At 35.5% G+C, this 23,814-nt stretch overlaps 1 protein-coding gene across 3 annotated transcripts; it reads right to left on the bottom strand.

Moving 5' to 3' along the window:
- Positions 1–204: 204 nt before the first annotated feature.
- carf (calcium responsive transcription factor) lies at positions 205–23,584 on the bottom strand. 3 transcript variants are annotated; one of them, XM_056465172.1, is made up of 15 exons: positions 23,482–23,584; positions 22,795–22,901; positions 21,741–21,914; positions 18,936–19,047; positions 18,719–18,839; positions 18,544–18,625; positions 17,154–17,343; positions 14,619–14,739; positions 14,386–14,529; positions 12,644–12,919; positions 12,403–12,565; positions 10,172–10,241; positions 6,378–6,490; positions 3,531–3,834; positions 205–538 (listed from the first exon to the last, which is right to left on the bottom strand). In XM_056465172.1, the coding sequence occupies exons 2-15, from the start codon at positions 22,873–22,875 to the stop codon at positions 516–518; spliced, it is 1,974 nt and encodes a 657-aa protein (XP_056321147.1). In that variant the 5' UTR covers positions 22,876–22,901; positions 23,482–23,584; the 3' UTR covers positions 205–515. The 3 variants fall into 3 exon arrangements, with proteins under 3 accessions (XP_056321147.1, XP_056321149.1, XP_056321148.1); XM_056465174.1 differs by having other exon boundaries at positions 12,421–12,565; positions 23,482–23,583; XM_056465173.1 differs by lacking the exon at positions 23,482–23,584 and having other exon boundaries at positions 22,795–23,448.
- Between the last annotated feature and the right edge of the window lie 230 nt (positions 23,585–23,814).

Raw genomic sequence — 23,814 nt, 5'->3', positions numbered from 1 at the left:
TTGGTTTGGTTTACTGCATATAATGTGTTAACAAAAGCTAAAAATGAATATGAAAAATACTTCTGAAAGTGGGCAGACATTAACGCACTCTATTCCACTAGAAATACCTGCAGGAACACTATCAAATTATATTTCTTTTTATAATAGAGAAACAAAATTGTGAAGTTTGTGTCTGTGAACAAAAGATTTCTAAAACACAATACGTTTAATTTTAAATATTTAATTCTGATCTCATTTATTCAGTTACTGAATGAGAGCTTGAGAAATCCCATGTATCCTACAATCCTCACTGTAATAAATAAAAATAGCAATGAACTGAAAATGAAAAAAAATTCGATATCAATAACAGTACATGTTCACATAATACTGTCACTAATACAATGAATCAGTCCTCCAGTGATCAAAGAGTCATTCGCTGACAGTTTACGGACGTTGAGGCTTGTTTTCTTTTCCCCATTGTTGTATTCCCAGCCTTCCTCTGATGCTGCTGACACATCCATAGGTTTCCCACAATCCTACTTCACAGAAGTGTCGTCCGCTGAAGAAGTTAATGTTGAACAACAGGAAACAACAAAAGATTTACCTTTCATTTTCATGATTATAAAGAGTTACAAAGGCAAATCAATAAAAATATACAAGAACTATCCACGACAGCAGTCCTTCAAGAAACACATTTTCCCACAGGGCCATTTTCACAATCCCAAGAAAAGTGGTGTAAGGCAGCTTGACAACTGGAGATTAGAGGATGCCACGATATAAGCTGTGTTTACACTGTGTGTTGTGGGATTCATTATAATGGAGATGAAATGTAGAGATTAAAGTTATGCATTTAAAATGGCTAAACACAGGTTTTATGCCAAATTACTGTTACATAATATCAAGGCTGAGAAAAGAAATCAGCACTGCACACAAAAGGCAACAGGTAGATGCAGCTAACGTTAGCTTTCTGTATGCGTATGTCTTGAAACACATTAAATCAATAAAAAAGGGTTTAAAGAGGAAAACAAAAGTGTTTTTCCATTTCTAAATCATTTTTGAATCCATTCAGTCGATATCAGAGTTTGACAGTTTTAGCTTAGCCTAACATAAACCATTGAATCAGATTAGACCATTAGCATCTCACTCAAATAAATTTAAAAAAGAGATTTGATAATTACAGTCAATCACTTATCTGTTGAGCATATGGCCAATCAGCAGTGTTCGAAAAGCTAGCTGGAAATCCTGTGATTATCACATTTGTTCAATTTCAATGCTGATTGGCACCGAAGTCTGTACTTTTGACAACACTACCTGCGGCCCATCATGCAAGCTTAACGCTTGCACTCTCACAGAAATTACAAGAATAAAGCTATAAATTAGCCATTTTCCCCTACAGTTAAAGCTAAACTGCAAAAACTTCCTATCTAGTCAAGAGTTGCAATCGTATTTCTAGCCAAAACATCCATCTTTATCTTGTTTTAAGAATACAACACTATGCAAGATCAGATCTGTGCAAGATTGTTATGATTGTTTTAAGATTATTTAATTTTTTTGTTCTTAGTAAAGTCTAAAGTTAGGTGTTTTACCTGAAACTTTAGCCTATTTACAATCAGAGACATAATAAATAAAGACCAGCGCTGTATTTTAAGACTTCATTTGTAGATGTAATAACTTATTTCAATTTTGACAATTAAAAGAAATGTGTTCTTTAGTGACAAAATACATTATTACGCTTTGTTGCAATATAACATGTTATGTTTTGTTTTGCGATACGCTACTGTATTTTGAGAAGCAACAAATAATAATTAAAATATATATAAATAATTCAAAATGTTTAGAAAACAATGTGGACAATATTAATGTGTGTGTGATCCTGATTTAATTCATACAATAATCTTGTTTTCAGATTAAGGGTGTACTCACACTCTAGGCACGGTTGTCTTGAACCTTGCCCAAGCGTGATTGTCCCCCCTCCCCTCTCCGCCTCAGCCCGCACTCACATTGCATTTTTTGCCTTCCGAGCCTGAGCGCGCTTACATCATCGATGATGCAACAGTTCAGTTTAACAGAAGAGAAGCACTCTCGCTCCGTATAATGGAGACTGCTTTAGTTATATTCATTCATTCATTTTTTTTTTGGCTTAGTCCCTTTATTAATCTGGGGTCACCACAGCGGAATGAACCGGCAACTTATCCAGCATATGTTTTACACAGCGGATGCCCTTCCAGCTGCAACCCATCACTGGGAAACACCTATACACTCCCATTTACACACATATACTACAGACAATTTTGCTTACCCAATTCACCTGTACCACATGTCTTTGGACTTGTGGGGGAAATCGGAGCACCCGAGGGAACCCATGTGAACATGAGGAGAACATGCAAACTCCACACAGAAACGCCAACTAACCCAGCTGAGGCTTGAACCAGTGACCTTCTTGCTGTGAGGCGATTGTGCTACCCAATGCGCCACCATGACGCCCTTTAGTTATATTGTTTTGTATTATTGTAAGTCGTTTAGGATATGATAACACACAGTTAAATCTTTAGCTGAACAGATCCACAGCTTTTGACGCTCATAAACTTTTATGAAAGTCATCATGCAGCACATATTAGGAGGTTTGCTGAAGGTACAGCTGTCGTGCAGCGAGGGGTTTGCGTCTTTAATAAACTATGACAGTTTGCGTTCATTGAAAAGTAAGAATGATTAATAAATCCATATGAAACAGTACCTTAAAAGTGACGTCGGATCCTCAGTTTTGCGCTAAGGCATGGTTTGCACTCGCACTACAAAGCATACCGCGTCAAAGCTCAACCGAACCGCGCTCTGGCACCCCTCATCAATTCAGGGCTGGCCAACTGAACTGTGCCTGGGCCTCATTCGGAACACTCACACTTGTCAAACGAGCCTGGAAATAGGGGTCAAACGTGCTTGGGCACGGTTCGGATAGCCTAGTGTGAGAACACCCTAATGTTTTGGCTCATTTTAAGATAGAATATATAATGACAATTCTTAGTTTCAAGACCTTCTCACACAAAATAAGACAAGCAAACAGTTTACAAGCTAGTTTTAAGATAAATAGGCTAAATGCACTGCTTGAATGCACAGCTTTTTTAGTTTTTTTAATCTCAAGTATTATATTACTGTTATGTGCTTATTATATTACTATATTACTTGTTTCTAGGCTGTATTTTGTTAAACCATTCATTTCCTTCTTATATTTCCATGATTTTTGCAGTGTAACAGCTGCTTAAATCTTTAAAATTGTAGTTGAGGGTTTCATGGCCCTTTAAATGCATTCCTGTTTTATCATAGAGCATGCATTTGACCAATCAACGTACACTTTGATGGTTCCTATTGTGCTGAGATACACTACACTCTTAAGAAGAAGCTAAATTAGTCCCACTGGAAGTCTGTAGTCTTTCTTACAACTAAAATCATTTCCAGTTCCTGTGGCGCAAACACACTAAACAATATGGTACTTCCACCAGTAGTTATAGGAACTATGAGAACATTCCAGCGGTGTTAAAAGCCTCTCATAAACTCACCTATGTTTGTCGGCTCCACAATCTGGACTGGAACGGCCTGTCCGTCTTCCAGCAGGATCTGCGTGATTCCTCCTTCAGCTCCAGCATTAGAGACACTCACCAGCTGGTTCATGCCGAGCAGGGTCGGGGTCTCGCACACAGACATGCCTTCGCCAGCACTGGGACTGGACTGGAGGAACTGGGACGGACTCAGGATTACAGGCTGTGAGGCTGCAGGGCTGGACAGCTCGTGGGCTTCTGGTGCTGCTGTTGAAAGTTGAGCAGGGTCTTCCACTGGACACAAGGGCGGCTGGAGCTGGATGGCCTATCAGATGAGAGAAGAGCGCTCTTAGGGTACTTTCACACTTGGTTCAATTGCCTGAACCGTAGAGCTGGGCGATTAAACGAAAAGTAATCATAATCGAAATCAACATTCAGAATCTGTAATCGAGCAAATTTGTCCAGGTCATTTTTTTTCAATTACTTTCCCTAACGTGTGTGGAGTCACGTGACCCTGCTCTGATAAGGCTGAATTATACTTATTATATTATGATTTATACTTATTATAATAGTATGATATTATACTTCTGCCAAGGGCACGAAGTACAGTCTGACGCATACTTCGCATACCCTCGCACCTCTCAATTAATGTACTACTTACACATCACAAGGACGCATAACGGATGTGATCAGTTGGTTTGATAGCGGTGACAATGGTGAGCGGCGCAGAGAGCGCGTTTTAGGCAATGTGTGTTTTAATTTCAGTTGTATAGCATTGGTCAATAAATCATAGTTAGTAGATAGTGTGTTTATTATAATTATTTTAAAATCAAGTAATGCACCCTTCATTCAGAAATCTCTCACTTGTAATATGTGAGCATATTTACTGTACAAAACTTGTCAGTGAACTATGAGGGCAAAAACACAAAATAAAAAAATAAAATAATTGTTCATTAATCGTCAAAGTTAAAATGTTCAATTAATCGAGATTTTGATTTTTGGCGAAATGGACCATACCCAAATTCGATTGTCCCACCCGGCAATTTTTTTTCCTTCTGAACCCCGGTACACTTGCGTCATCGAGCTGTTGTTGTGTGTACGGCTGTTTCTAGATGACGACCACGAAAGCAAAAGAACACCAAAGTGGAAAGACGCACGCACATCGCGGTCTTTCTGCTTTTACTGAATCTTTTGGTTTTGGACATACAGAAAGCAACTCACGTCTATCTGCAGCAAAAACAATATAAACGTTCAGAACATAATGTGATGTCTGCAGAAGCTGTTTTTGGAGGATACAAGCAGACATCATCACTGTTTGCATTGGGTCAGTCCCGCTTGTCACCAAGGTACAGTACGTCATGGCCTTACGCAGCTTCAGCATTAAAAAAAGTCAGAACTATCAAATGTTTAAAAAAAAAACTGTTGACACTGACATACTGTACAATTATGAGGGTCTGCAGGGCTCATCTCTATGAAATAGATTAACAATTCATGGATCAGTTCCTTCCTCCATTTCACAAGTGTAAGTAACTTAAGTGCGATTAAAAGAGTTGCCGCCTTGTTTTCTCTAGTTTGCAAAATATGTATTTAATAGTGTCTTGTTATTTGTAACCGCTTGTACTGTATCTGGTAACTCTTTATATTCTCATATTAAAAGCATTCGTGAGTTCGCGATCCACTGCCATTTGTCGTTGCTATGGCCACCGTCAGCTGTTCCTACACACATGCGGCAGTCAGGTTTCAAAATAGTTCAGCTTTTGAAAACGCAGTCAACCAATCACAACAGACTGGGTCATCAGACCAATCACAGCAGATTACTATTGCACTAAGGAGGGGTTTGGGCCTGTTGTTGGAGACCCCAAAACCAAAATATGACCCTTTTTAATGCATAATAGGCGCATTTGTTTGGTTTAATAAAATTTGGGATATTCCATTTTAATTTTGTTAAATTCTACAATTGATATATATAATTGATTTATCATTATAGTTTGTAATTATTTATTTCATTTTATACTAATGCATGTTTATTTATTAATGTTTAAATATTGTAATCTTGTTTATGTTTAAGTTATGTTTTGTTTTCTTTTTATTATGCTTTTTCGACAAACAGTTAATTTCCTCAGACCCCTAGCACTCCCTTACAGCCCCCTGGGTCTAATTTCCTTGACTGTACAAATTTACACCCCGCAAAATAATAAATAAATTTTTTAAAAATGCTAAAATTATTTTCAATTCTGAAATTAAAAACATGCTTATAAAGGAGTTTTAGTTCAGCTTTATATATATGATGAGTATGTATAAATTATATGTTTTCATTTGATTTAAATACTTATACACAGATGCAGTCAGAATTATTAGCCCCCTGTTTAATTATTTACCCAATTTCTGTTTAGTAGAAAGAAGATTTTTTCAACACATTTTAAACATAATAGTTTAATAACTCGTTTCTAATAACTGATTTATTTTCTGTTTGTCAAAATGACAGTAAATAATATTTGACTAGATATTTTTCAAGACACTTCTATACAGCTTAAAGTGACATTTAAAGGCTTAACTAGGTTAATTAGGTTAACTAGGCAGGTTAGGATAATAAGGTAAGTCATTGTATAACGATGGTTTGTTCTGTAGACAGTCGAACAAAAAATATTGCTTTTTAAATAAATAAATAAAAACTGCTTTTATTATAGACGAAATAAAACAAATAAGACTTTCTTTAGAGGAAAATAATATTATCGAAAATACTGTGAAAAATTCCTTGCTCCAATAAACACCATTTGGGAAATATTTTAAAAGAGAAAATTATTTTTAAATAATTTGGACTTCAACTGTATATACACTGAAATCAACAGGAACTCAACACATGTTCACCTGTAAATGTGCAAAGATCTTGGGCTGCAGTGATGTGAGGGAGCTGAAGAGATGCACAGCTTCTGGTGAAAGAGTGTCACTTCCTTCCAAGAGCTCTTCTTTCCCAGAGGAAACTGTCAATATAACAGCAGTACATTAGCGGTATTATGGCATAATAAACAATGGTTAATCTTTAACTACAGGTTTGCATTTTCTTTTTGAAGGTCAAAATTTCCTGCACTCCCTCAATTATACTCAATGATTCCAATGATGAAGGCTGGAATACACCATACAACCATCTAGACATATTTTACTCTAGGCAATATACACTTTTCAAATGATTACATAGATAATATGCATCATACATTAAATGACTGACATCAACACACACTACCATGCTTTTTAAGTGATCCTGAACAAATTCACTCAGAATTATATTTTTGCTTTCTAAATGTGTTCTTTAATCAGCTCAAAATATCAAGCATGTTTGATCTTCTTCTTCAAAGAAATAAATAAAAAAATAGAAGTCCATCTTGTTTTTCTGTGAAATCCATCAATTCTGATTGGCAAAAATCTGGACTGAATCAGACTCAAACAACAAGGATCAACTCTCCTGACAGCAAATCAAGGCAAAAATCTAAGCAAATGTTATGTATTTTAGCTTTAGGACATCAAAGTATGAGGCGCCGTGTAGGATTTAAATCAAACTTTGCTTATCAACACACACATAAAGCACGTGCATATACACGTATAACTTACACCTATACTATTGGATGTTCAAAACAACATATATGAAACTTGCGTATATCCATACAGTATAAACTTGACGCATGCATACACCCACATACATATAAACTCGATCCTTGCATAAACACCCACATTAACACATGCACATACATATAAACTTGCTGCATGCAAACATACCTGTACACACTTGCATAAACATGTAAACTTGATTCTTGCATATTCACTCACAACAACACGCGCACATACACCAACTCGCTGCATGCAAACACACCTACAGTATACTGGCATATAGCCCCAATGCCTAAACTTAATGCGTGTATAAACACCCAAATAACACTCGCACAAACATACAAAATAAAATTCACAAACATATTTATCACGAATCAGGTTTTTGCAAAGCTTATGAAATAAAAAGAATGGGATAAATAGAGGTATTAAATCTGTTAAATAATGAAAATATGTTATATAAAATAAAATAATAATATTATTAATGTTACAATAATAATATTATAAATATTAGTGTATATAAATAGACTATATAAAATGTGTAAGAAATATTTTCATGTAAAACCTTTTTATTTAATTAGGTAATTATATACACAAATAAAAATGGACAGATAGAACCCTTAAAGGACATTCAAGTTGAAAAGCAACCAGAACTATGAATACTGTATACTTAAAAAACTAAACTCCTCTTTTCTATTGCAGATGTTAATGTAGCCTATACCCTTCTTGGTTTTTTTAATTATTATAATTATTATGCTTTTTATATGTTTTTTACAATGTGGATGTCATAATTGCAAGATTTTGGTATCATTTTGATTGTTAAATATTCAGCATATACAAAAAAAAAAAACAAGTCACTGTTCATCACGTTAGTCAAGTTAACCCCCATGAACCAGCTCTATATATCCTCTCTCTATATATCCTCTTTTCTGTTTAATAACTACTACTTATATTTTTATAGCGGCTGGCATCCAGCGTTTTGGTGCATTAGCCTGTTTATTGGTGACAGGAAAACCTACTGGACATAAGTGTGTATCGTAACCCATGACGAATATAGTAAAACCAATAATAAAACAATCATAAAAAACTAATATTAACAAACATATTTTATTCTAAATAGTTACTTATGCAACCTTATATTTATTAAACCCATAGCTTTTCAATAATTTAACTGCACAATAAACCTTTGATTTTGCTGGAGCATTCCTTAGCAATATCTTTTTGTATTTTTTTTATAATTAGCATAATCTATTTTCAATATTCAACAGATGAAATTCCTCCATTAATCACATTAGTTCTGTTTCTTGAGCTTTGCAATAACAAAGATTCATGACAAATAATGATATCGTTCATTTATGCTCAAACGACTTTTACGCTGAAATTAAACTACTTCCTTTTAAACTGAAATTACTTCCTTTCACACTGAGAATTCATGCATATACACATGAAATCACTTGCATATATGTATATACACAACTACTTGTATATATGTTTGTGAATTTTATTTTGTATGTTTGCACGAGTGTTATTTGGGTGTTTATGCATTCATCGAGTTTACATTCATATGTGAGAGTTTATGGGTGCATATGAATAGATCGACTTTATATGTATGTGCGTATGTGTATAGGTGTGTTTGCATACAGCGAGTTTATATGTACGTGCGCCTGTTTTGGGTGTTTATGCGAGGATCGAGTTTATATTCATATGCAAGTGTGTACAGGTATGTTTGCATGCAGCAAGTTTATATGTATGTGCGTGTGTATGTGGATGTATGCATGCGTCAAGTTTATATGTACATACGCAAGCTTCATACATGTTGTTTTGAACGTCTAATAGTATAGGTGTACATGCGAATACTTTATAGGTGTATATGCACGTGCTTTATGTGTGTGTTTTTTATTTAAATCCTACACGGCGCCTCACATCAAAGGGGTTATGAAATGCAGCATTAAAATGTACTTGATATTTACATGTTTATTCTACAATAAAACATACTTCAAGAATCTTTCTTTTAAGCCCTTCAGAAACACATAGATTTAAAATGGGCAGAATCATGGTGTCAGTGTGCAATATCATGAATGTAAACAAGAAAGTTTTAAACAATTCGAGTCTGTCCATCAATCCTAAGAGTGATACTTCAGTCTGTTCTGTCAGTGGATGTAGAGAAACTACAATTTCAAAGACATTAAGATTGAACTACTGCTTCTTCTTCACTTTTAGCAGCAGGTTGTTTTGTGAAAATACACCTGAGCTTAGTTTGCAGTGATCTTTATGCAAGGATCATTATGCATTCAGTTTATTTGTCAGTATATTTATTTGTTTCTTATTTTTAGATTATGTATTTTTGTAGATGAAACGTAAGAATATTAATAACTGCATTTCTCCTAATGGAAAAGGTTGGTTTGTTGATAGAACACATCAAATCATACTAAATTTGTTGTGCTATTATCTGATGGGGCAGTGGTGGAGCCTCTATGGTTAAATCAAGGTGCCCTGTGCAGTGCATAGTAACATTGTGCCCCTGCTGTAGGCATGGTCTGTCATTCCTTGATTGTTATGCTGGAATGAGAGTATGGTTCCTAGCCATGCCAGCCAAGAAAATATAAACTTTTCATTTTCCGTTGGTCTTAGAACATGATTCAACTACAGAAGAGTCAAGCTTAAACAAGGAAAATTATTATTAACTCTTTGCTCATTTTAAAGCAAGATTTTAAAGAGAGATGCTAATGGTCTAATCTAATTCAATGATTTACGCTAAGCTAAAAGTGCCCCCACCAAACCGGTAGATCGGTTGAATAGATTCAAAAGTGGTTTAACTCAACCATTTAACTCTAGTGAACTTGCAAAATGAGCCTATTTCGAAAAAAAAGTGGAGTTTTCCTTTAAGACAGACATAAAAAAGCATACTCAAAGATCACTATCCATGCCTTTTCATCACAAACGTTTTACTACATCCTGACTGTGGTTTTAAACACCAAATAAGAGTATGATTTGGGTGCAAGTTGTTAGTAAATCTGCCCATTATGTGTAAACTTTCACACAGTCTCTCAGCAATGATTTACCGTCTACAGTAGCAGGAGTTAGGGTCAATGTTAAAGTCTCTGATAGCAGGTTATCAGCCTCTTCTTTCCACTGTAAAGACAAAAAAATAAATAAAGGATTACTACAGAACCACTATACTAATATTAATTTAATGTGGTCATATTATTGATAGCTGCTTTCGAAGTACAGCTTCATGAAGCTTCTAAACCTTTACAAATCTTTTGCTTTGAATCAGTGAATTGGAGCACATATCAAATTGGCAAGATCACATTATTTCAGTGAACTGAGCTTCATTACATCGTAACTGTTTTGAAACATTTCAAAAAAATCAATAGTTTTCCATTAGCGAATGATCTGTGTAATATCATTAAATCCACATGAATTGTGTGGGTTAACTGAGACCTCAGTAGCATATCACTAAACAGGTTTCATTGGTATTAAGAAGTTTGTAGACATTTTAGTGAGGACTTTGTAAAATGAAAAAGATTAATGTCAGTTAAAAGTCTCTTGTTGGTCAGTTTAGAAGAGCCCACCAAGGGGAAAAAAAACTATGGGCTCTACTATCTAAGCGCAAAGTCTAAAGCACATGGCACAAAAGCATTAAGGGCGTGTTCAAATCCACTTTTGGTGGATTCGAACATCTTTTGCACCCTGGCACAAGGTCTAACAGGGTTGTCCTTATTCTCTTAATGAGTTATGGGTGTGTTTTGAGCATGACTTGCATTAAACCAATCAGAGTCTCATCTCACATTCCCTTTAAGAGTCAGTTGTGCCACGCCATGGCGCATTTGCTATTTACATTGCGGACTTTGTAAGTGGAAAAACTGAAGGCTTCACTAGTGAGAAAACAGTTAAACATACCATCTTCAGCATGAGGATAAAGAACAAGCCTCCTCCATTCGGCCTCTTTACTTTCTCTTTACTTTTACTATTTTCTTTACTCCTTTACTTTCGTGGAGTAGGGAAATGGCGGAAACTCATTCCTCTGAAAACATCCATTTGCCTACATATTTAATTTTGTTAGTTAAGCGCAAAGGTTTGATTCAAAACTATTTCTAAATTCAGTTCTAATTTCCAGCAAACGAATAAATGAACAATAATAATGAAGTGTGGTGAAAAAAAATGAGTTATATACAAACAAATGTCCTATTCTTATGCCCCATATGGTCCAAAACCTGACAGGTGGACGAAACTAAACTTGTTTTTATTAAAACAAATATAAATATGCATATAATAAATAATATAAATGAATGTATAAAACATTATACAAACATTATACAAACGCAAATTGTCATGAATAAATTGAAAAAGCCCCCCCGAGGGGATGGTTTTTATAATTATGTAAAAATGTATAATTTTTGTAACATTTATTATTTTTTTGTAAAGATATTTGTGTATTGCTGTACATCCTGTGTGTATTAAGCAATGTGTAGCTTGAACCTGCATAGGCGCACAACTAACATGCTTTGCACTGGATTTTAGACCAGCTTTCAGTTGGTCAATTGCACAGTCTATTTCAATTTCCAACAATGCCCATCGGTCCACAAAGTGGAGCAAATGAATTGGCTAATTAAAAAATCTGACACAAAATGTTAAAAATTTCAGTTGCACTGGTCTGAAAGTAGCAATAAATCCCACCAAACACATCTTGCGCCTTAATGCACCAGGTCTATTTGTTAAGTGCATTTATAGGTTATTCTTTCACATTAAAAGTTTGTAATATATTAAAAAAAGCATTCAGTCGGCGCCAATAGTCTAGTGGTTAAGTGCGCCAACATATAGCACCATGGTGCTCACGGCAACCTGATTTCGATTCCCGGCTCGAGGTCCTTTGCCGACCCTTCCCCTCTCTTTGTTCCTAACTATTTCCTGTCAATTCTTTGCACTTTTAACAATCTAATGTTGCTTCAAAACAATGAATGATTTTGCTAAGCAATTGGTTCAATTGTTTTAAAAAGCTTTGTTTCTCCCATTGCTAAGTCACATTAATGAAATCTCCTTAAAATGTATGTGTAAAAAAAGGTCAATTCTGCATTGTTAATAGCATGATGACTTATGAAGTAAACAAAAATCACATTCATACCATCCAAGTTCCTATGGTTCACAACTAAAGTCACATGACCCATATAAACATGAAAAAAAAATCAGGAACTTTTTCACCTTCCTGCAAAAATGCATAGACGTCAACTGAAATGTCTACAAACTACAGTTTCACTACTAGGTGAAGGTGATCAGACCTTCAGAAACATACAGTATTTTCTGTCCACACCTCAGTATCTGAGGCATCCAGTGGTCCAAGAGTTTTCTGCGCCTCGTGGATGTGGTTCTTGATGTCATTGACGGTGGGAAAGTAACACAGGTTGTGTCTCTCGGGCACTTCCTCTGACTTGAACATCTCACGTTCCACAAACTTCCTGCCAGGACATTCACAAGAGCTACAGTAAACAAGTTTCCAGCAAATCCAAACTGATTGGAAACCATCGGAGTCATACCTGAGCTGTTTGCGGACGGTGTAGACCTGGTTATGACCGTGAGCCACCAACTCACAGATCTTCTCTGCCACCAGCGGGTGTAGTCGAGACTCGGGTAAGGATACCCCATCCTCCACAAGGACGTCCTGCATGGCTTGATACCCCAGCTCTTCTGTGTCTTCCTCTTCATGAGGATGGTCCTCTGTAAAGCAGATCTGCTCTGGAAGAGGAGGCAGGTTTGCAGTGTCCACATCATGGTACAGGTGGGCTTTTTCTGTAGGTAGCTGAACGTAATATCTAGAACAAAAGTAAATGGGTGAGTGAAGTAGATTCTTTGCTTAAATTGAGAATCAAATCTGTGTAAAAATATATATTTTTTACAGATTTTACACTTTAAAATAGACAATTAAACTAAACAAATTAAAGTTTTTGACATAGTGCCACAGTCCATGTAAAAAATAAAATAAATTAGAACTATCTATTCAGATTTATTGAATTATTCGATAAATAAATCAAAAAAGCTTTGCTGTCAAAGTCAATTGATCTAACAAATGTCTAACAAATGTCACTTGTCGCCATCTACTGGTCACACAATTGATGCTATCTTCAGCTGAATCATCGAAAGGCGACATAAAATTATTCTTTATGATCATTTTATATGAAGTTATAGAGGGTGGGTGGGATTGGGAAAAGTCAGGACTCAAACTTGGAATGCCTGCAGCGCAGTTATGTCGACAAATGAAATCAATGTCAACAAAATGTGATTTACTCTATTTTGGTTGCTACAGCAGACATGTTGACCATGTTTATTATCAGTTCTATGCATTGTGTAATGAGGAAAAACTCATTATTGCGTAGTTATAAAGACTCCAGATTGAAGATGTTTCATAACTATGCAAGTCAACTTTACTCAATACTGTATGGATCATCGGCATCAGAAACACAGATTTTAATGTTCCTCTGTAACACCGAAAGCGACGAGAGCGTCAAAGTCACTGGAAGCCATTCATTTTCAATGTGAGCTGGCAGCAAGTAGCTGCGCCGTGCGTGTTCGCCGGTGTGGGCGTCGAGAAGAGTTGAAATCAAGTCAACTTTATGGTAATGAGCTATGATGCGGTTCATCGTTCTACATCGGAATGTAGAAGTCCAACACTTGAGAGGATTCCAGAAAACACAGTCCTGTGAAATTTGGTTCCTACCACAATTGTTCCCAAGAGTTTGATTATTGCAGTTGTCTAATTTCCAATTACTTATGATGTCTTACAAAAAAGGTGAGTACTGGTGAGTTGATGTGCATTAATGTTTTCTTTTTCTTAAAAAAAAGCGGGAACCTCACTCTAACTATTGCTTTTTCAGAATATTTCAGACATATGGGCACATATTGAATAAGTAAATCAAAGCCACAGCACACGTAACAACTTGATCTTCCATAGTTAATCAATTTGATAAAAAAGCATGCAACATTTTTACACTAGAAAGCACGTTTTATGTGGGAATGTAACTGATTTTCTTATTTGCTGCAACGGCTCCTTTAAGTATGATATCAATCTAGCGAATTTTGACGCTCGCCGGCAGAGCTGTGAAGGCAGACAGCGTTGTCGTCAGGGCGGCCAGAGCGAACTTTGATGTTCTCACTGCCTTCGGTGTGAACACACAGTAATGTAATAGGCCTAGTTGATTTATTGTCATTTAAAAACAAGAATGAACCTCAGAGTAAGCCACGTCACATGATGGACTTTTTAAAATTGTGATGTTTTTAATACCTTACAACACCTCCTTCGTCCCATAAACTGTTCTTGAGGTTGAAGAAGGCTTTCTCCTGCTCTTGTCGCACCACCTTCTTGTCCACTTTGGGGTCTGTTGGAACCTTGTACTCCAGGAACTTTCTGACTTTCTTGATATATATTCTGAAGAAACATTGTTAGGTATTAGCTTCATTGCACTTTTTAAGCATAGAATAAATCTGATGTACTTTGTTCAACTCTAGGCTATGTACCTGGCAGGACAGGTGGCTTTGTAGAGCTTGTTTTGATACATTTCTTGCTCTGACCCTTTTTTAGGTTGGACGCCCTTCCTCCGTGGTCCAAACTGACATTCCATTACAATGGCTCTGCTCCCTTAAAAACCATGTTAAATGACATGCTGAGATTATTGTATACATTATCTACAGCTAGATACATCCTTAAAGGTGCAGTATGCAAGTTTGACACCCAGTGGTTGAACTAGGTATTGTAATCCTGGTTCAAAACATATGCAAGTGCAGGTTGCCAGATTGATGAAATCAACAGGAGTGTGCCTGACTATCGAGCCTAAAGGCTGATTTAAGTCATGTTCTAAATAAAAGCAAACGGACCCGATAGAAGGAATATTCTCCATATTAAAAGGAGTTTTTGTCCTAACCAACACCTGAAAATTATATTTTAGAAACGGCTTCTATTTCTCAAAGGTGAACAACAGAAACCCATGACAATGATCACCTCAGGTACACCTCGTGCTTTGGTCAGTGTTAAATGCTAATAATGTGAGTTTGAATGCCGTTTTACATGCCATTTCTTGACATACTACTAGAAGCAGCAACAGATCACCTCAGATCTTGAAAATAAAATAAACCATTTGAAATTGAACTTTAGAACTGTGACTTTCGCTGGAGTGCAGTGAGTGCACAATTTTTTGCTTCTGAATGGCTGAGTTTAAATTTCTGTCATGTTTCATCTGCTTTTCATTTCAGAGAGGGGTATTGTCCACCAGAGGTCGTATTTCGGTCGCGGATGAATTAGAGAGCCTTCCTGACTGAATGAATGAAATAAACGTTTTTTTTTCACCAAGGCAACTTGGGGTGCTGACGTATAATTGACTAAACTGGCATTTGGTGGGTTAAATGACCAAAACAAAGACGTTCTAGCACATAACGCACATTTTCAAAGCAGAATATCTGACTTCAGTATTGTTTTTCAGACAAACAAGAATGTTCACTTGACGTGTCTTAAATGTCTGCAAACATATTATGGTATTTTTATGCTTTAGAAAAGTCAAAAACTTACATGCAGCACCTTTAAAAACCACAAAACCACAAAAAGTGCTTTGTGCTACTACTACTATTACTACTTACATTCTCCTGGGGGAAAAAAAATTAACTAAAACTGTGATGTTTATAAGTGTAATAATAAACAGGCCTATAATAATTTGGCCTGTTTTGTTAATTGTTTTTTTTAGTTTTTGAAATAAATCAATTTTACAGCATTTTTCACTTTTCACAGTACATACACATATTATGTAATTTGTGTCATTTATTCCCATATTTTCAGCATCAATAATTTCACTCTTCAATGTCACAAGATACTTCAGAAATTTCTCTAATATGGTGAGTTGATAATGTACGCTAATGGTTTAGTGTGGAAACTGATACATTTTTATTTAATATAAAGGTCAAGGATGAGCAGTTTTTTTAATATACTTTTAAATGTTTTACTGTCACTTTTGTCACTATTGCGGTTGAATAAAAGAATAATCATGCAGACCAAGACTACATTTATTTTATTTAAAAAAACAGTAAAAAATGTACTGTATTTTTCACATTTCATAATACTTCAAATATTTTGTCATTTGTGTATTTTATTCCTGTGATGCAATGCTAAAGTTTCAGCATCACTACTCCAGTTTTCAGTGTCACATGACTCTTCAGATATCACTCCAATATGTTGATTTGATAATATGTTTCTTGTGCTAACTAATACCTTTTTGTCAGGATTCATAAATATAAAGTTCAAAGATCATTATTTATTTAACTTTATACTTTCAAAAAACAGTCACTTTTGTCACTATTACTGTTAAAAAAACAAAACTTTTTTTTTTAAATGTATACCCTGAAATATTGAATTTCCTCAATCTGAATATCACAGATGAATTCAAAGTCAATTCAATTCACCTTTATTTGTATAGCGCTTTTACAATGTAGATTGTGTCAAAGCAGCTTCACATAAAAGGTCATAGTAAATAGGAACAGTGTAGTTCAGTTTGTAGTGTTTAAGTTCAGTTTAGTTTAGCTCAATTCAGTGTGGTTTAAAAATCACTACTGAGAGTCCAAACACTGAAGAGCAAATCCATTTATTGCGCAGCTCTACCGATCCCAAACCATGTAAGCTAGAAGCAACAGCGGAGAGGGAAAAAAACTTCACCAATTGGTGAAAGTGAAGAAAATTACCCCAAAAGCTAACAAATATCAACTAAAGATCCAAAATTTCTTTAATCTTGAACATGGTTCTTTCATCAACAGCCAATTCAATAACTTTCAAGGACATTTTTAAGCAAATATTATATATAAACCATATATTAAAATCAAGCACCATTGGAATCCCCCCCTAGCATATGTAGCCCCATGAAAGTCCTAACTGCACTTAACATTTCACTTACACTTAACATTTACATTAAAAATGTCAGAGTGGAGTCACAATTCTGGCATTCAAATGAACACTAAATGGCATTAATATTGGAGTATATCTGACATAACGTCAAAACAGCCAGACAGGATTACCTGCATTAACGAAGGGAATGCCATCGTAGGGCACATACTGTGATTTCCACATGAGCCTGGTGGCAGGTTTAGCTGGTGATGGGGACTGACGGGTGCCAAAAACAGCGTGGGTCTGCTGCTTATGTTGAAGCAGAACAGCCTCCAGCTCGGCCTCTGTGTTACAGTAACCACGGTACGAGTCTCCGATCTTCTGCTCGCACACAAAACAGAATTAACAAAACACATTAGCCTGACATCATTGCACCATTCTGCTGAAAATGGGTCTGTTTCACAAAGGAATCTTAGTGTTTTCATCTTTACACATGATCAATTTTATTGCACTTTTTCCGCATTAATATTACACATTAATTTATATTGTTTAAAGGAGAGCTATTTTGACCCTGTTTACAATATATAAATTAAGTCCCTGATGTCCCTAGAGTGTGTATGTGAAGTTTCATCCGAAAATATCCCACAAATAATGTTTTATAACTCTTTGAATCTGACCCTTTTAGGCTTTGACCAAATTGTGCCATTTCACTTTAAATTCAAATGAGATTGTGCTCTTTTCAAAAGAGGGCAGGGCTACAAATGCGTAAGCATAACCCATATAGCTAATGAGGGAGAGATCGTCACTTATAGGCTTGGCTTTCCTTCTCTGATGACGCATACAAAGGGAGAATGTCAATCAAAGTGTTTCTGCAGACTTTATGAAGTGTGATTATAAGAAGTCAAATGAATACATTTTTACCATTAGCAGATGGATATATTCCCAGACTGTTGCCACACAACTGTGTTTAAACGCCTTATAAAAGTGATTTTTGCATAATAGATCCTCTTTAAATTATCAAGTTTCAAGTGAAATAAAAAAGAAAGAAATATTTGCCCTTAAATTGCATTAATTTGAACTTTATATTTATATGTAATTATATTTTACTGTCACATAAGACAAGTTTATTTTTATAGTATATTTCATAGCAATGGTATTTCAAAGAGCTTTACACAAAATGTGAATTAAAAAGAACTACAAAATAAGTCATAAAAAATAAAAACTAAATTAAAATGATTAAAAACTGATTAAAATGTATTAAACAGTTTTAAAAAGAGTAAAAAGAAAATGACACATAAATAGGGCAAAAAAGCACTTATTACAGTAACAAGAATGATCAGTTAAAACATGAGAACATTAAAAAAATATTTAAAAATTAAAATGATTACTCATGGACAATATTTACGGTCAACTGACTTGAATTAAGTCAATGCCGGAAAACAAAACAACCATACTGGTCCTACATGTACACTTAATTTTTGCACTAATTATAACTTAATATACTATAATATTAAATTAAATATTAAACATAAACTTAATTTTTTAAATCTTAAACTCTGTAAACTTTTCAACTGGACAAACCTCACACCCGCGCAGTCTCAGAGCCCAGTTTGGTGACCCTGGTGGCAATGGCTTTACCGGGGGCTCAAATACATCAGGAAAACTGAAAGAGACAAGACAGCATCTTATACTCAACAAATAAGGCACACACTGAACCAACGGTTAAAATCGGACAGTAATAAAATGTGTTACTTACTTTTTTTTCTGAATTTTAATAGTAGTAATATTCTGAGCCGTTACTGCAGGTAAACTATGAGCACCGTCATTCTCTTTTATGGTTGTGATGACAGGCTGCTGGCTTTTTTCCACAAAGACGCCTGTTTAACAGAACAAAACAAATGGCAGAACTGTAAATCAATCATTTTTTAGAAGAGAAATAATTAATTCAATTCAACAATAATACAATTAATAACCTGATGACTTTGCTACATTCAACAGTTGACCATGAGGTAGTAACATCTGAGCACCCCTTAAAGGCACTGATGGGACGCCAAATATTTGACCATTCTCTCCTGTCACAATCACCTAAAAAAAGAACAATGAATACATTAATCTGTGTTTGAGTCATAAGCAAGCAGTTCATATCCTGACCTAGATAACAGCAAAATATTAATATTTTAAATGATAACTAATTTGGATTTCATGGCTAAACTGTGGTTCTCTAAATGTTATTATCAAAGGAATAGTGAATAAAATACAAACAGGACATATTCTAATATATGAGGTAAAAACAACTAAATGTAAAGCTGTATTACACTTGTTTTGATGCTTAAAATACTTTCCGTTAGACTAACATATAATGAATACATGAATGACAAGTATAGGGGTCAGCATAAATGAGTACACCACTCACAGATCTCTCTTTCAAACTAATATTTTCTATAGGACACTTTACAATAGTACATGTGTGCCTATAAATTAGATTAGTCAGTATCAAAGACAAATCTGGAACTAATTTAACAAAATATCTCAAGATCACGGTCCAAAAATTGAAGTTAATATGCTAAGAAAAAGCATTAGATCAAATTTGAATAAAGAGCAAAAATCAAGAGAAACAATAAAAATATTTTGCAGTTTGTGATTTTTTTAGTTTAGCACAATATTTAGTTTGAATTTAAATGTATTATCTTTCAATTCCTAAAAATAGTAAGTGATCAAAGTCTTACTTTAATAAATATACTTGTTTATTAAAACTGTTTTGTTCAAATGCACTAAAATATATTATCTGAACTCACTGAGGAATGGATAAAAATATTTATTTTCAAAATAGGGTATGCTCATTTGTGCTGTGCACTCTCTCTATATACATTCATTCTCTTTTTGGTTTAGTCCCTTTACCAATCCGGCGTCGCCACAGCGGAACAAACCGCTAACTTATTCAGCACATGCCTTATGCAGCTGATGCCCTTCCAGGCCTTCCACCCATCCCTGGGAAACATCCATACACTACGGACAATTTAGCCTTCCCAATTCTCCTGTACCGCATGTCTTTGGACTGTGGGGGAAACCGGAGCACCCAGAGGAAACCCACGCGAACGCAGGGAGAACATGCAAACTCCACACAGAAACGACAACTGATTCAGCCGAGGCTCGAACCAGCGACCTTTTTGCTGTGAGGCGACAGCACTACCTACTGCGCCACTCTTCTCAATATACAGTTTTATGCAAAAGTTTGGGCACCCCTGATAATTTTCATAATTGCAATCCATAGCCTGCTGGGTGTATGGCCATACACAATAAATGCGCTATATAAATACACATTACATAACAATACAGGTGCAAAAATTTTGGCACCCCAAAAGAATAAAGACATCAATCTTTTGTATAGCCACCTTATGCTCAAACAACAGCCTGTAGACGGTTCTTATAGCCAAAGATAAGTCCCTGAATTCTTGCTGAAGGCATTTTGGACCATTCTTTCTTGCAAAAATGTCCAATTCAGTCCGCTTTGATGGGTGCTGAGCATGAACAGCCCTTTTCAAATCAATCCATGGATTTTCGATTAAGTTCAAGTCTGGGGACTGGGATGGTCATTCTAGAACATTGTATCATGTCTGAGCTTGAATTCCTTGGTAGTTCTGGAACTGTGCTTTGGGTCATTGTCCTGCTGAAACATCCAACCCAGCCGTAACTTCAGCTTCTTGGCTGATTCCTGAACATTGTTCTTCAGAATCTGCTTATAATGGGTGGAATTCATGCGACCTTCAACTCTGAGAAGGTTTCCAGTACCTGTGCTTTCCACACATCCACACAGCACGATGGACCCTCCACCATATTTTGCACCAGGGAGCATGTTCTTCTCCTGGAATGCTATGTTCTTTTTTTAATGTGCCTATGGTTGTAGCATCTCATATATTTTGTCCAGATGAGCATTTCCTTTGTATACCTCACACAACTCTTCTTGTTAACAGAAAGCAGAAAAGTCTTCTATTGCATTACCTTCCATTGAGCTGTTCAATGAGAAGAGTTTGCTGGATCGATACGCAATCTACAAAGACATTATTAGTAGCTAGATGTTCCTGGAGCTCTTTGGAGGTGGTCTGTGTCTGTGACCATTCCAACCATTCATCCCCTTTAGCACATCTTTCCTTGACAAGAACTGTTCTTACTATATTTCTGACTGTGGAGATTAAAACTTTAAACCTTTGTGATAGCTTTTTGCATCCTTCTCCCAATTCATGTAGAGGAATTATCCTAGTTTTTAGGTCATTATGAAGTTCTTTTGAGGTTCCCATGTTGCTACTTTCTGGTTCACAATAAGGAGAAGCACAACTGACAAAATCAGCTATCTTCAATGTCCTTTTTCATGATTGGTTGCACCTGTGTTAGGACTGTTAAGGTTTACTGAGACAAGCCGCAGTCACATTAGAGTTTGAGCTTGAGAAATTCTGTAGTACTGCGTTGCTAAAAGGGGCGAGATTAAACAAGATAATTAGACATTTAAAAAAGCAAGCGATTGGTCCATATTTGAAAAATCTGTCTAGAGAGGTCATGTTTTGATCTTTGATTGGTCTCACGCAATCATGTGATGCGATTTCGCAGGTTAGAGTTTACTAAGCTTAAACTTTCCAACGCAGCGAACTGCAAACCTTGTCGCACAAGCTTGCATTTCCAGTCTGATGCATACGCGTGCCTATGAATGGAAATTTATGGGGAGAAAAGTGCAGTATATATATATCATCCAGTGAAAGTATAGTGCATTTACTGTATGTCCTTACCAATCGCTCATACGGAATAGGATGTCCGTTTTGGTCAACTATAACAAAGTTGTCCAATCGTGGGAGGATAGAAGGCTTCTGATTGGCCGTCCCAGATACAACAGGGGCTTGAATGACTAAGGGAAGCTCTTGTGCATCTGCAGTTTCTTCAGTGTTTAAGATTGTGTCAGGTTCCTAAGATACAAAATAACAAAACAAATTATAATATAAAACAATTAATAGATTAAATACAACCCGATGACATCTGATAAAGTATTTATAATGTAATTAATTTTGGAATTAACTGTACAGTATTTGTAAAAAAATAAATAAATAAATAGTCTGTGTATAGTCAACTTTGTGTAGTATATGTATAGTTAGATTACCCCCTCAATTAGTTATGTACTGTTGTGTTCATATTTATGTTTATGTAGCACCGTGGGCTTTGAGACACAACATTTTGTTCCAATACTTTAAAAGCCAAGGCAAGTCAAGATGAGCTTTACTTGACGACTTTAAATGTATTAATTGCATTAAGATTGATGTGTTTAATTCAATTTAATCATGTTTTAGCTTGGATTAAGAAATACTTTCAAAGTAGCCTTTTTATTTGAAGTGAAGTGAAGTTTCATTTTAATTATTGTAGTTCATAATAGTTTCTTTGTATAAATATATATGAGTCTTTAATTTGCACTTCACTACAGTTCACTGTGAATCATCTTACTTCAAATGATTTCAAATGAGCAATTTAATAGGTGTTACAGAAATTCCTCGTAATTTTAAAATAGAGGAAGATGAAAGAATGCATATGAAAAGGATCATTTGTGCTTTATACATGCTTGTGCTCAACATATTGAAACAGAAATGATTATAATCACAATTATTCATAATCGTAATTATGATTGTTGTAAAAGTAAACTTCATACAAAAACGGAATTCATATCTTAAAGACGTTTGCGAGGTTTTCTTGCTCATGTTTGTTTAACATTGTTCTGTATAAAAGTTAGTTATTAAAACAAAACAAAAAATAATAATTAGTTTAGTCCACCATAAATATGGTTACATCTTTCTTTACCAGTTCTGCTTGTGTTTCTGCAGGCTGTGCATCTTCTCCTTCAGACTTAACTTCCTCCACATCTCTCTCTTCCTCCTCCATTTATTCTCTATCAGACACACAGCTGTCTAAATCAACAACACACATCACAAATAAACAATAATTGTTCGTTACTTTAACTGATTTATTTATATAATGTATAATAAATATTATATGGTGGGTGTGAAACTGCCTTTAGTCCACAACATATCAACAATAACACATGTAATTCGAGTGTTTAATAATTTTGTGTAGCGACAAAGCCATTTCGTTAGATTTCAGAATGCAGGTCAAACGTGACTCTGCCAACCTCTCGTTAATATGCAGTTCAGTGTGACTCTTAACTCATTTTAGTCAAAATATTATAGTCTGTGGTCCGAGTGAAGTATTATAGTTCATATTTTTAGACAGCGCTTCAAAAATGTGACAAACTAGTTAATATCGTTTGTAATATATAAACGCCATGTTGGATCGATGCTCGCTAGCGCAGCAGTTTCATAACACAACGCGTAAATGAAAGAAAACAGGCTGATCTCCAGCTATAGACTGCATTTATATAACTTTCTTCGAGCCAGCTGGCTGTGGAAGCTCTTCCCAGAGTACAGGATGCCGTCGAGCCAGGGCTTTATATACAGGAAGGTGGAAAATTTGAAAACGAGTCTACTCAACCTCGTCTTCGTCCAGGATTCCTCTCGTCGTAAAAACGCGTAAGCTGTGCATCATCATCCGCTAGGGGTTTAAGTCTTCTCGGCTTCCGTAGGACAAGCTCTCTCTTTCACTTTGTGTGTAGGTACAATAAGCATATAACTTCATAGATATATGATATAACGTAATGGTGTATGGTATGTAACATATAGTCTATGGTGTGTTATCCATGAATTAATTTATTTACTTGTTTTATTTAAGTTTATAATTTTGGAAAATAAATATTCATTATTTGTATAAATAAATGGGAAGTCACTATATGCAACGGATTTTCTGTGTTTTGCACATTCCTGATAA

The sequence above is a fragment of the Danio aesculapii genome, chromosome 9 (assembly GCF_903798145.1).
Source record: "Danio aesculapii chromosome 9, fDanAes4.1, whole genome shotgun sequence".
NCBI lineage: Eukaryota > Metazoa > Chordata > Actinopteri > Cypriniformes > Danionidae > Danio > Danio aesculapii.
The sequence above is the reverse complement of the archived record's forward strand: the minus strand, read 5'-3'. Positions and strand labels throughout refer to the sequence as shown.